This window comes from Gossypium raimondii, chromosome 4, assembly GCF_025698545.1.
Source record: "Gossypium raimondii isolate GPD5lz chromosome 4, ASM2569854v1, whole genome shotgun sequence".
Taxonomy (NCBI): Eukaryota; Viridiplantae; Streptophyta; class Magnoliopsida; order Malvales; family Malvaceae; genus Gossypium; species Gossypium raimondii.
In genome coordinates this window covers 46,007,529-46,021,657 of record NC_068568.1, presented here as the reverse complement: position 1 = coordinate 46,021,657, position 14,129 = coordinate 46,007,529, and the positions used below count along the sequence as shown (strand labels likewise).

The 14,129-nt window shown below is 34.5% G+C and overlaps 1 protein-coding gene across 1 annotated transcript; it reads right to left on the bottom strand.

Moving 5' to 3' along the window:
• Positions 1 to 12,208: 12,208 nt before the first annotated feature.
• Positions 12,209 to 13,813, bottom strand: LOC105779811 (protein ATAF2). The gene is made up of 3 exons (XM_012603741.2): positions 13,507 to 13,813; positions 13,004 to 13,281; positions 12,209 to 12,894 (listed from the first exon to the last, which is right to left on the bottom strand). Exons 1-3 carry the CDS (start codon positions 13,664 to 13,666, stop codon positions 12,502 to 12,504), a joined length of 831 nt encoding a protein of 276 aa, XP_012459195.1. The 5' UTR covers positions 13,667 to 13,813; the 3' UTR covers positions 12,209 to 12,501.
• Between the last annotated feature and the right edge of the window lie 316 nt (positions 13,814 to 14,129).

Sequence of the window (14,129 nt, the reverse complement as noted above, 5' to 3'; positions counted from 1 at the left end):
AGTCTCACCATGGAAGAAAATACTCAGATTCGGTCGTAAAGGCAAATTGAGTCCAAGATTCATTGGACCGTATGAGATTATAGAGCGTGTCGGACCGGTTGCTTATAGATTGATGTTACCACCTGAGCTAGAAAAGATTCACAATGTATTTCATGTTTCGATGCTCCGTAGATACCGATCTGATCCTTCGCATGTGATTAGTCCGATGGAGGTTGAAATTAATTCTGATATGTCATATGAAGAAGAACCGATTAGCATTCTGGCTCGTGAGATCAAAGAATTACGAAATAAGAAAATTCCGTTAGTTAAAGTATTGTGGCATAAACATGGAGTTGAAGAAGTAACTTGGGAGTCAGAAGATACAATGAAAGAGCAATATCCAAACCTATTCACCGGTAAGATTTTCGAGGACGAAAATTCCTAAGGGGGGAGAGTTGTAACAGCCCAATTTTGACTCTAATCGGACATAGTGGTTTCGGGACCACAAGTCCGAGATAAAAAATATTTTAATATTATTTTGTGTGTTTATTTTGTGTGCATTTGATTGTGTGAAATTTTCGTGTTTTAATTTTGTTGTTTGAGTGTCCGATTAAATAAAAGGATTAAATCACGTAAAATAAAAATTTAATGGTTAAATATGAAAGTGTCTATTTGTTGTTGTCTTTATAATTTGGAGGATTTAAGAAGCAATTAGCCCATCATTAGGTGAGTGGATGGCAATGGTCAAGAATGACCTTATAATATGTGTTATACATTATATTTTAACAAAGGTTAATTAGGTAAATTAATTATTATGGTTAATATATGTTAAATATAACAAATTTAAAACATGTTCTTCATCTTTTTCTACCGAAACTAAGAGAGAAAATAAGGGTTTAAAGCTTTGGAAAATTCGGCACTTACAAATCTTGATTAAGGTATGAATTTTGTTCGGTTTTTGATAATTTTTTATGTTTTTGAGATCGTTGCTTCGAGTACTATCCGACCCATGCTTGAATTTTTTATTTTGATGAATATTTTGAACTATGCCATTGATGAATAATTGTGTTTTATGATGTTTGATAATGAATAATGAAAGATATGTTTTAGATTAATATATTTTGTATTGGAATTTTTGGTGAAATTGAGTAATTAGGGCTAAATTGTAAAAATAATATTTTTAGGGACTAGAATGTGAAATAAATAGAATGTGTGAACTTAGATGGACTATAGGAAGATTCGGCCTAGATATGGTATACACAAATTTTGTGTATTTTGTGTTTTATGCAAAAAGGATTAAATTGCAAAAAGTGTAAAATATTAGGGGCAAAATGGTAATTTGCCCATTTATGTGTTTTGGATTAAATTGAATGTGTTAATAAATAAATTATCTTATTGTGAATATATTTAGATTGAGAACCAAAGAAATCGGAGCTAGATCGGGGAAAAGCCAAATTAGTCGAATAATCGTCCGATTTCGATTTTCCATCGTCCGAGGTAAGTCGATTTTCCATCGTCCGAGGTTATATATATACATAAATATGTTTTGGTTGAATCATTGAATTATTTAAGTTAGATTTGATGATTGGGATTTATATCTATCCATGTGTTTTAAAGATATAAATTATGAATATTGAGCTGAATTTTATGTGGATTTTATATACAAATAAGAGATACAACTTCTGTGAATTGAGATTCTTTTGTTAAAGCTCAGTATCAATTGGATTTATTGCCAGTGAAATTGTTCAGACTATACATCTAGCAGGCTAAGTGCCGATGAATTGAATCGGACTATACGTCCAGCAGGCTAAGTGCCGGTGAACTGAATCAGGCTACAAGCCTAGCAGGCTAAGTGCCGGTGAACGGAATTAGACTATAAGCCTATCAGGTGAAGTGCCAGTGAATCCGTTTAAATTAAGTGATTCTAAGCATTGGGTATAAATATATATATGATTTTAATTATATGAAATGGATAAATATATGAACATTGTTTCAAGATGTTTGATGAGTATATAATCGTTCGAATCTTTGTGATTTGTGAGTATGTATATATATATCGGTTGTCATGAAATCGTTTGATATTTAAGTGTGTATATGTATGCATTCAGCATAGGTGGATATATATATATATGTATGCATTCGGCATAGGTGGGTATAAGTGAATATGTGCATTCGGCACTTATAGTTGATAAGTATAAAAATTTTGCTTTTGGTATATGTAATTGAACAACTATATATAAATGGATCCAAGGAAGTGCGAACAATAAGTACTCTAGAAATCAAGATATGCAGTTAATGATTATGTTAGTAACTTGATTATATGCATATAATGTATATACCTTTGTCCGTTTATGTATATTAGTTAAATATACATTCTTTTAGATTTAAAAAAATGACTTAATATAGCAATGTTTGGTTAGTAATTATATTTGATATTTGTGATTTCAATAAATTTACTTAAAGAATTATGTGATTCTTTCATATGTATTTTTAGATATGCTATAGACTTACTAAGCTATAAAAGCTTACTTTGATTATTTTTGTCCATTTGTTTTTTTTATAGATTTTGGAGACGCGTTACGAGCTCAGGGATCAACAGCATAGTCTATCACACTATCGACTTGTTTTGGTATTTTGTTAAATATTTGAACTTGATCTTATGGCATGTATAGGTTTGAGTACGATGTTGGTTAGATTTTGATTGTAAATTATAAATAGCTATGCGAGAATGATTTGATCTTCATGTTTGTGACCAGTTTGATTTTTTTTTTAAAACTGGTTGTGTTTGTTCGATAATGCCTCGTAACCCTAATTCAGCGACGGATACGGGTTAGGGATGTTACAACTTTTCCATTAAAACACACCCTAAACTGTTCAACGACGTATCACTGAAAATCATAAATTCTTTACTCGACTTAGGTTGAACCAAAACTGGTGCTTCAGTCAACAGTGCTTTCAATTGGTTAAAACTCTGTTGGCATTTCTCAGACCACTCAAACTTTACATCTTTCTTCAATAACCACGTCATCAGTGTAGCTGTCATTGAAAACCCTTTTACAAATCTCCGATAATAGTCAGCTAATCCCAGAAAACTTCTGACTTTGGTTATGTTTCTTGGTGGTTTCCAGTCAATAATTTCAAAAATCTTACTTAGATCAACTCTAATGCCTTCAGCCGATACAATGTATCCTAAAAACCCAACTTCTTGGAGCCAAAACTCACATTTGCTAAATTTAGCAAAAATTTGTTTATCTCTCAAAGTTTGCAACACAATTCTTAAATACTTGGTATGCTCAAAGTCGTATCGGGAATATATCAAGATATCATTAATGAATACTACAACAAATCTGTTTAACTACGGTCTGAAGACTCTATTAATCAAATTTATAAATACTGCAGGAGTGTTAGTTAACCCAAATGGCATAACAATAAATTCATATTGTCCATACATAGTTCTGAACGTAGTTTTCGGCATATCTGAATCTTTAACCCGCAACTGATAATAACCAGAACATAAATCAATCTTTGAAAATACTGTTACTCCCTTTGTTCTTGATAAACAAATCATCGATTCGCGGAAATGGATATTTTTTCTTGATCGTAACTTTGTTGAATTGTTGATAATTGATACACAATCTCATTAATCCATCTTTCTTCTTAACGAACAAAACTGGTGCACCTCCAGGCGAGAAACTATGTCGTGCAAAACCTCTACCTGTTAACTCTTGCAACTGAGCTTTCAACTCTTTCAATTCTGTAGGAGCCATTATGTACGGAGCTATTGATATCGATGATGTTCCTGGTACTAACTCAATAGCAAATTCGATCTCTCTGATTGGTGGCAACCCATGTAACTCTTCTAAAAACACATCTGGATATTCACAAACTACTGAAATTGATTCTATTTTCACTTCAGACACTTTTGTATCCAAAACATATACAAGATAAGAATTGCAACCTTTCTTTACATATTTCTGAGCTAGCATAATCGATATCACAATAGGCAAACCACTCAAATTATCTGATTCAATACAAAGAGTCTCACCGTTCTGACATTTTAATTCAATAAACTTTCGTCTACAATTTACAACAGCATCATGCAGAGTCAGCCAATCCATGCCCAAAATAACGTCAAATTTATCAAACGGTAAAAGCATCAAATCAGCTGAAAAACTGTAATCCGAGTCATTAAAGGACAATTCTTGCAAACTTTATCAATTAGGACATATTGACCTAAGGGGTTCGATATCTTAACCAAGAATTCAATGTACTCAACAGGTAAACTCTTACTAGACACTAAATTCATACAGACATATGAATGGGTCGATCCGGGATCAATCAAAGCAGTTACATCAATATTATAGAGGGAAAAAGTATCAGTGATAATATTTGGCGTTGATGTACCTTCGTGAGTGCGAATCGCATAAGCTCTAACTGGTGCTCGTGCCTCGGATCTCACAACAAAATCTTTCGTTGTACCTCAGCTACCACTCATAATTCTAGTATTTCGAAGTGGTCTCCCTCTAGCAGCTGTATTACTCAGTCTCGTAGTTTGAGATTTTTTTCTCAAACTTCTCAGGGCAATCTCTAAGATAATGGTCGAAAGAATCACATATGAAACATGCTATGTTTTTCACTCGGCACTCACCATAATATGGCCTATTACAGTGTTTGCACTCGAGTTTACTATCTCTAACACTACCCACACTCGCTGCAGATGTAACCTGGGGTTTAGGACTGAAGTGTCTCGTATCTCTATCTCTATTAGAATGCCCCATAGAAACAGTAGAACGGTAGTGATGTTCTTTTGATTTCTTTAATACTGACTGATGTAACTTTCCTTAAATCTCTTTCTCGAATCTCTAGCTTCAAATTCAGCTTTCTCTTCTTTTTTACTAAGCTCCTCGGCTTTGTGTGCTCTATCGACTAAAACAACAAACTCTTTCAATTCTAGAATTCTGACTAAAAGTTTAATGTCTTCATTCAACCTGTCTTCAAAACATTTGCACATAATCACTTCGGTTAGAATGCACTCTCGGGCATACTTGCTTAGTCAGACAAACTCTCTTTCATATTTAGATATGGTTATACGATCCTGTTTCAGCTCTAAAAATTCTTTGCATTTTTATCGAGGAACTGTTGACTTATATACTTCTTTCTGAACTCTGTCTGAAAAAATTCCAATGTGACCTGTTCTCTCGGTGCCATAGAAATTAACGTGTTCCTCCACTGGTACGGGGCATCTTTTAAAATAGATACAGCACATTTAATACATTCAGTTGGTGAACAAGATAACTTATCAAAATCCCTGATCGTATTCTCTAGCCAAAATTTGACTCTCTCTGGATCGTCATCTATAGTAGCCCTAAAATCTTCTGCCCCATATTTACAGATTTTATCTACTGGCGGTTTGCTCACGCTTACAAGTTCTAATACTTGAAGAGCTGCGGGAACCGGTTGAGAAAAAGGTGGGGGTTGAGGTTGCTGAGAAGTCGGATTAGTTCAGACAAATTTAGTGAACCACACGTTCATCATTTGAAATAAAGCTTCTTTGGCCTCTCCTCCAAGACCCTCAGATGTGGGTCTCGATCTAGATGACGTTACTCCGTGAACAGAGGCTGGCGCGTTACTTTCTACATCATTGGAGCCTGCTTGATTGGAATCTATTACTATATGAAAACATGTTTTAAACTGTTAGAAGATATAACATTATCACAGGTTATAAAATGACATGTATAGTTAGACTCATATACGCTACGTTAGTCTGAGAATTAACTAAACTGTAGCTCTGATACTAATAATATGTAACACCCCAAACCCATATTCGTCGCCAAAACAGGGTTATGAAGCAATACCAGAATTACAATCGAACAAACAAACATTTTATATTATCTTATATTTAAATCAGAACCTATTCATAAATAATCATATCGTCCCTAATACGAGCCCTCAAACCCAAAATAAACATTAAAAATAAATCGGGACTAAATCGTAAACTCAAGAAATTTTTAAGAAAACATTGAAATTTTTCCACGTGCAAGGGACACACGTCCGTGTGGCCAGGCCGTGTGTTTCACATGGTCAAAAGACACGCCTGTGTCTTAGGCCGTGTGTTTCTACATGACCCAACACCCGTGCAACTCACTGACTTGGGTCACACGGCCAAGCCACACGCCTGTGTGCTAGGCTGTGTGAAAACTAGAGGCTATACTGACTTGTGCCACACGACCAAACCACACGCCCGTCTGCTAGGTCGTGTGAGGCTACTAAGTTATTTTCTAAATAGGTTACAGGGACACACGACCATGTCACCTGGTCGTATGTCACACAAGGCTGAGACCCACGCCCGTGTCTTTACCCGTGTGGACAAAAATAGGTCATTTTCCAAGCCACATTTCTCACCCAAATTAAAACCAACCTAAACACATCAAATAGGATATGACCACATTATAAATAGGCACTTAAACCAACCAAAATCAAGTCTAAAACATGCAATATCATCACCAACAACCATGATGCTCTTAGGCATCTTAATTGGCCAATTATAAACATGCCAATTACACCTCCAAAAGCTACCTCAAAGGTCAAATGCATATATGGATCTTTGTGCTTAATACTTAGCATGTATATCACTTATCAAACTTTTCTATATGATACCAAAATACCAATTCACAACCAAGACATTCCCATAGCAACCATTACACCACATACAATAAGACTATTTACATATTTACATAACAAAAAGGATATCCACAATACAAGCCAATTCAAATGGCTAAAACACAACAAAACATATAGGCTACTATTAGCCAAAATGACCTATACATGTCATTTAACCAAAATATATAACCAAAAGTACCAAAGTAGCCGATAGATAGTATGATGAGTTCTCTAACAACTTCCAATCTGAATGAGCTTCCGAAACACTATAAAACACGATAAAATAAACAGAGTAAGCAATTAAGCTTAGTAAGTTCGTATAACACCAAATTTAACTTACCATTTAACCACAATCTAGGTAAGTAAATCAAGCATATCACAACTCAATTTGACCATAGGCCTAACACATATTCATCAATCAAGTTAGCCATGTAGTTCATATAAAAATAGAGAAATTATGTATGAGTTCAACAACTATCTAAATTCCATGTACATGTAACATCTATGCCATGTATTCATATATCATATATAAATCATTTCCATGTAATTCATGTAAATACTTGTACTAGTCCGTAATGAACTCATATATACTCGTAACAAGATGGTGCCCATTAAACCACTTAAAATATCGTTAGATACACGGGTAGTACATACAAGGTGTACTGAATTGTAGTCCATCAATTCCTGTACATGTATGCTCATACGAGCTATAAACGATAAGCTCCTACCAGCTGAAATAACGGTAAGCTCATACGAGTTTAGAATCAGTAAGCTCCCACGAGCTGCAAATCGGTAAGCTCATATGAGCTGTGGTGTGTCCGCAATACATGCAGGACCTTAACCATATCGGTAACCCTAATGACATGTCATTTGTATCCTACGAATTCCTAAGGTTCAAACAAGACTCGGTATTCGTTATACATCATGGAATATGCATTTGGTATTCTTTCATCGCAATTACTCAATTCACAGACACATAATTCAATTTAAAACATATAAATTTACAATTTAATTACACGAACTTACCTTGAATTCGTTCTGAGAAAATCAATCGATCACTCCAAAACTTTATCATTACCCCGATCTAATTTCGTACGTTACTTTTCTTGATCTATATAATCAAATTTAACTAATTCAAACTTCATTCTAATCAATTTACTCTAAAAATCATGTTTTGGCAAAATTACCATTTTTCCCATATACTTTTAAATTTTTTACAATTTAGCCCTTAGGCTCGTAAAATGAAATTCATACAATTTCACCCTTACCCAAGCCTAGCCGAATATCTTACAAGCTTATAGCAGCCCACACATTTCATTAATTTCACACATTTAACACACAATTTTCACATTTCTCAATTTAGCCCCTAATTGACAATTTCATTAAAAATCTCTTTACAAAAGTTGTTTAACTAACAACAATGATTCATTTCTTCCATTAAACTTCAAAACCCTAGCATTTTCATCAATGGCAAATATCAAACTATTCAATAATTTTTCAAATTAGTCTCTGGTTCCGAAAATAAAGAAATCATTAAAAACGGGATGAAAATACACTTACATGCACAAGGTAACCTAGCCAAACCTTCGAAGCACCAAAAATGGTGTTTTTATTCAATGTTTCGGTGGAAGAAAACCAAATTAGAAGATGATGCCATCTTTTACTATATTTATTTAATGATTTACAAATTTAACCTTTGTTTTTAACTTAAAATTCACCTATTTAATGTCCATATTTGTCCGATCAAATAAAAAATGGTCTATTTACCATTTAAGGCCATTCATCTTTCAATTTCATTGCAAAATGACACATTTTTCTAATAGAACACAAGTTTTTCACTTTACACGATTTAGTTCTTTTTATCAAATTGAACATGCAAACGGTAAAATTTCTTAACGAAATTTTTATACTATAATATTATCATGCTGTAGGTCAAAAAATAATATTAAAATAATTTTTTTGATCTCGAATTTGTGGTCTCAAAACCATTGTTCTGATTTCACTAAAAACAGGCTGTTACACATTTACAGCCCACTATTTTTTTTTCCTACAGGTAATTTCATTGTTTCCCACGTACCTATTTTTTCAAGAGCACGCATCTCATCTAAAATAGCCTACTTCCACTCAGGAACCTGTAAAGCATCTTTCACATATTTGGGTATTTTCATAGTATCGAGACAAGAAACAAAGGCTGAGGATGTCGAAGATAAGGCTTTATAGGATACAAAGTTAGACATGAGATATTTGACAATATTTCTAACACCTTTTCTTTTAGCAATTGGAATATCTAAATCAGAAAATTCATTGGCTGGATTATAAGCTTTACCTGAACTTTTGACAAGATCTTGCGGGTTGGATTCTTGGTGATGAATCTGGTGGGTTCCACTTTCTTAATTTCGATTTCTTCTTAAGTAAACAATTAACTCCTTTGTTTATTCTTTATTCTGATGATCAGAATCTACACATTTATACTCCTTTTTATTAACAAAATTAACATAATTAATTTATGTGTAAATCATAAATTCGCCTTCCCCATTATTAGAATCCCTATGTTGTATATTCCTAGTCTTTTCTTGATCAATTATAGAATCTTCCTTACTATAATCCCCTTCTTGAAGATTAGAATCAAAATAAGATTGCGTTTCAATAAATGTGACATCCATGGTAACAATAATCTTCCTATCAATTGGTTCATAACATTTATAAACCTTTTTATTAGAAGCATAGCCAACAAAGACACATTTTTTGGCTCTAGGATCTAGTTTACCTTGGTTGTGAAGATGAACAAAAACACTACACCCAAAAACTCGGAGGGATAAATCTGTGATCAATTTAGAGTTAGGAAAGTTATCTTTAAAAAGGCGAAAAGAAGTTCTATAATTTAGAGTTTTACTGGGCATTCTATTAATAACATATGTAGCTGTTAACAAGGTTTCGCCCCAAAGATAACGTGGTACTTGACTAGTGAACATCAAGGCTCTAGTTACTTCTACAATACTATTTTGTTGTGGTATATTTGTACAATAACTTAGGTGGACTATTCTATGTTTGGTTAAGAAACCACCTAATTGGTAACAAAAAGATTCCCCACCATTTTCACTCCGAAATACTTCTATTTTCACACCAAATTGTGTTTTCACTATAGCATAAAAAGACTGAAACATATTTTTAACTTCAGACTTATCTTTTAATAAAAAAACCTAACAAATACGAGTATGATCATCAATAAATGTGACAAACCAACATTTTCCTAAAAAAGTTGAGACTCTTGAAGGTCCCCAAACATTACTATAAATTAACGAAAAAGGTTTGGAGGCTTTATATTTTTGAGGTGGAAAGAATGACTGATGATGTTTAGCCAATTCACAAAATTCACAATGATGTAAAGAAGGACTTTTATTTTTAAATAGATTAGGTGAAAAATATATTAAATAGTAAAAATTAGGATGTCCAGGCCTATAATGCCAAATCATAACCTTATCAAAATCAGAAACATAATTTAAACATAAAGTAGTTGTTGGTTGACTTAGATGGTCATCACCAAGAAAGTAAATTCCACCAAATTCTTTAACATTACCAATCATCCTCCCTGAGACCATGTCCTGAAATTTACACATAGAAGAGTCAAATATAACATGACAATTCGAGGACTGGGATAATTTACTGACCGATATGATATTACAAGCTAGATTTGGCACATGTAAGACATCATGTAAAACCAAGGAAGACGAAATTTTAACAGTGCCTTTCTTGGCTATTGACGAGAATGACCCATCTGCTACTTTGATATTTTTGTTTCCTGCACAAGGTGTGTAAGTTGAAAAAAGAAAATGGCTACTAGTCATGTGATCACTAGCTCCAGAATCAACGATCCACATGTTTGTTTTACAAGGTTTGACACTAAAAAAATAAAAATAAAAATCAATACATGATTGGGAAAAAGAGGAAGAAGGATTATTGGATGAGTTAGGAATAGAAGAATTCATCCGAAACTGTGATGATTGAAAAAGCTTGTGTAGATGCTCTAATTGTTCCTTAGTGAATGGAGACCCTTCCAAAGAACTTTGGTCCTCGTAATTTTCATTAGTTATTTAGAAAGCTTTGCTATCCCCTAATTGTGAACCACGATCATTGCCACTCTTTTTTCTTCCATTCGTTGGTTTTCCATGGAGCTTCCAACACGTTTCTCGAATGTGCCAATATTTTTTGCAGTGATCGCACCAAGGTTTTTTTCTTTTTTCACTATCATCATTATTTTTAATAGTTACAAGAGTAGAATCATCATCATTAGCTTTAAACCCTGACCTTAACATTATTTTTCTTCTTATCTCCTCTCTTCCAACCTTAGAAAAAATCTCACGAAGTTTTGGAAGCGATTTTTTCCCTAAGATCCGAGATCTCACTTCATCAAATTCTTTATTTAAACCAGCCAGAAACAAATAAGCTTGTTCATTCTTTTCTTTTTTCATAGCTTTTACGCCATCTCCGGGATGCTCACATTCATCATTATAACACTGATCCAGTTCTTGCTAAAGAGACATCATCTCATTATAATAAAAAGTAACTTTCTTTTCCCTTTTCCTAGCTTTCCAAAGTTTGATTTTTAACTCAAAGATCTGTAAAGCATTTTTTAAATTTGAATAGGTGTCTTTTACAGCGTCGCAAACATCTTTAGCAATCGAGAGAAAAATAAAAGGTTTACCTATGGATGCTTCCATGGAATTAGTAAGCCACACAATTATCATAGAATTTTCTAACCTCCACTTGCTCATCTTTGGATCGCCCACCTGTGGTTGTTTGACTTCTCCAATTAAATGACCTAACTTGCCACGCCCATCAATTGCTAATTTTATGGACTGCGACCATTCTAGATAATTCTTGCCATTCAGCTTGTGAGATGTTAGCTGAAAAGAAAGGTGAGATGCCTCTGTCCCTTGAGTCATTGTACTCTCGGTAGTTATTTCAACGGTAGAACTTTCTTCCTTTGTTTGATTGTTGGATCTGTTATCTCTAGTGAAGGCTGTTTTAACCATGATGTTACTAGAGATTTAACCTGGCTCTGATACCATGAAAGTTTTCAAAAGAGCTTTTAATAAATCTGTTCTATATTTTATTAACTAAATTGAACTTAAATAGAGAAAAGAGTCATAATCCTAATTGGAAAAATAATTCTCTTATTCTAATCAACTACTAAAACATAAGAGAAAATAATTCTCTTATTCTAATAAACTACTAAAAGATAAAATAAAATATTCCTAGAATATGAATAATATTTATCTACCTAAATAAATTTAAAATATATACATATTTCAACAAATTTGTGATCTATCTTCTCTTCAAAACCTGGACAACAATTTTAAAAATTCAATCAATTTAGCGCTTTAGTCAAGGAAAGAGGTAAGTGATTGTAAGGATAAGAATGCAGTTTGGAAGATATTAGTATCATATACTATATATGGAATTGTATTCTTTTGGTGGAATCATAATTTCAGTCAAATAGTGAAATATTGGGTCCAATCCAAATAGGTTAACAGGATGAAGGCCAGATTGCAGAAATCATGCATACCAATTCTAGAAATAGCAACATAGCATATTTCATAATATTCATATTTGAAAAAAATGGTCTACATATATTACAAGAATATTCCTACAATTTCGTTGAATATTCAAAATGAAGAAAATGGACGGCTCATATTATATTACACCCTCGAGCGATCCAATTGTTTGTCACCCACCCCCTCCTATTGAATTTGAATTTGACCCATTGTTCGTTTGGCAATGTGTGTGTGCATGAATCTAAATTAAAAATGTTTTTAATTTGGATTGGACCCCACAATTGTAGGATTTTTGGTCTACGTTGGCTTAAAATGTCTTGGGTAGATACATGAACATGTCTTGCAATGGTGACAGTTGCTCCATTTGGTAATCAACTTGACTGGCAAATGGGTCTTCATCTATGAAATCCAACCCGAAATCAAGCTCATTCCATCTCCCTTCACTTTTCACTTCTTTCTCCCACGTGATTTCCGGTGACGGCACGTGCTCCGACCAACTCGACTCCGAACCATCCGTTTGTATTACATCGTTCTTCATCGCCATCACCGACCACGGTTGTTGCATGTTTTGACCATTCATTATGATGTCCGGTTTCTCATCTTCCATTTCTGGGTAACTTAACGATTTTTGTTCACTCGGAAAATGTTTCTCTATGCTTCCCTTTTTGTTGTATATTCGACATAACACCCAATCATCAAGCTGCAATCAAACCCACCATTTAGCCCAAATCAACAGTAAAAAGTGTCGGTGTCAACTGTCAAAGTTGGCAACTCCACCTTCCAATAAACAAATAATAATATCCACTTACCCTCAAGTTGTTGCTTTTCTTGCCGGCGGACCTATCAACATTGGCGAGGCGATACTCGTGCATAATCCAGTTGGTTTTGACACCGCGTGGGGCTTTACCAGCGTAGAAAACGAGTGCTTTTTTTATGCCCAGTGTCTTGGGCTTTCCGATGGGCTTATCGGCTCCGGTCGCTTTCCAGTATCCGGTTCCAGCCGCCCTGTTCGGCCGACACCCATTTGGGTATTTTCGATCCCTTGGAGAAAAGAAATACCACTCTTTTTCACCATACAACGCCATATCTACACCAAATACATCAAATTAATTAATCACTCTCCCAATTATTTCAAATCGGCAGGGCCTTGGCCCTAAAAATGTACAATTCTAGGTTTAGTCCCTTTTAAAATGGTAAAATTGCAATTAAACTCCAAAATTTTGCAATTCAAGTCTGGACCCTAAATTCCTTTACTGGCTTAGGCCCCTTTTTCCCGAAACCAAACAAATCAAGCATATATAACAGGACAAACCTGGAAGCTGCCATGGATCAAACTTGTAAAGATCAATCTCAGCAATGATGGGCACAGAAATAGGCTGAGAAGCACATTTCCTACACAAATAATGATTCACCAATTCGTCATCTGTAGGATGGAATCTGAAACCAGGTGGCAACTCTAACTCTGCCTTCATTCTCTGAACTCTTTAAACTCTTCTTCCTTTTTAGACTTAACTTTCTAGAGCTGATCCTCTTCAAAAAAGCTGTAAGTTTGCCTTCTTTGTGTTGTTGGCTGTTGGTACTGGGTGGTTTTTTGTTGGCGGATGTTGAATTGAAACGAAGAGAACGAGAGCGAGAGAAGATTTTATAGGGAAAAAAGGCACGTGCGGATGTCGGCTGTCTTTGGATTTTAGTTAGAACCGAAAAGCAGCTTTAAGGTTGTCATGTAGTAGCTGACGCAGCCCTCTTTGGCTTTTGGAGAGAACCAATGAGGGATATTGTAGGGACGTCATCGCTTCCGTCATGGACTTGGGGATCTACTACCTATCCAGTAGTATTCACCATCGTTGACTGTTTTTTAATCTGAATGTGTTGGACAGCGTCTTATACTTGTTTCCCACACCGCTACTGGTTGTCGACCTAGTTTGACCCCGTGTT

What these genes read in the sequence shown, in the direction of transcription:
- LOC105779811 (XM_012603741.2), bottom strand. Translation starts at nt 13,666, where the DNA reads ATGAAGGCAGAGTTAGAGTTGCCACCTGGTTTCAGATTCCATCCTACA. An exon ending in TGATCCATGGCAGCTTCCAG is followed by an intron (nt 13,282 to 13,506) that starts GTTTGTCCTGTT and finishes TATTTGGTGTAG; the next exon opens with ATATGGCGTTGTATGGTGAA. An exon ending in AGAAAAGCAACAACTTGAGG is followed by an intron (nt 12,895 to 13,003) that starts GTAAGTGGATAT and finishes GTTTGATTGCAG; the next exon opens with CTTGATGATTGGGTGTTATG.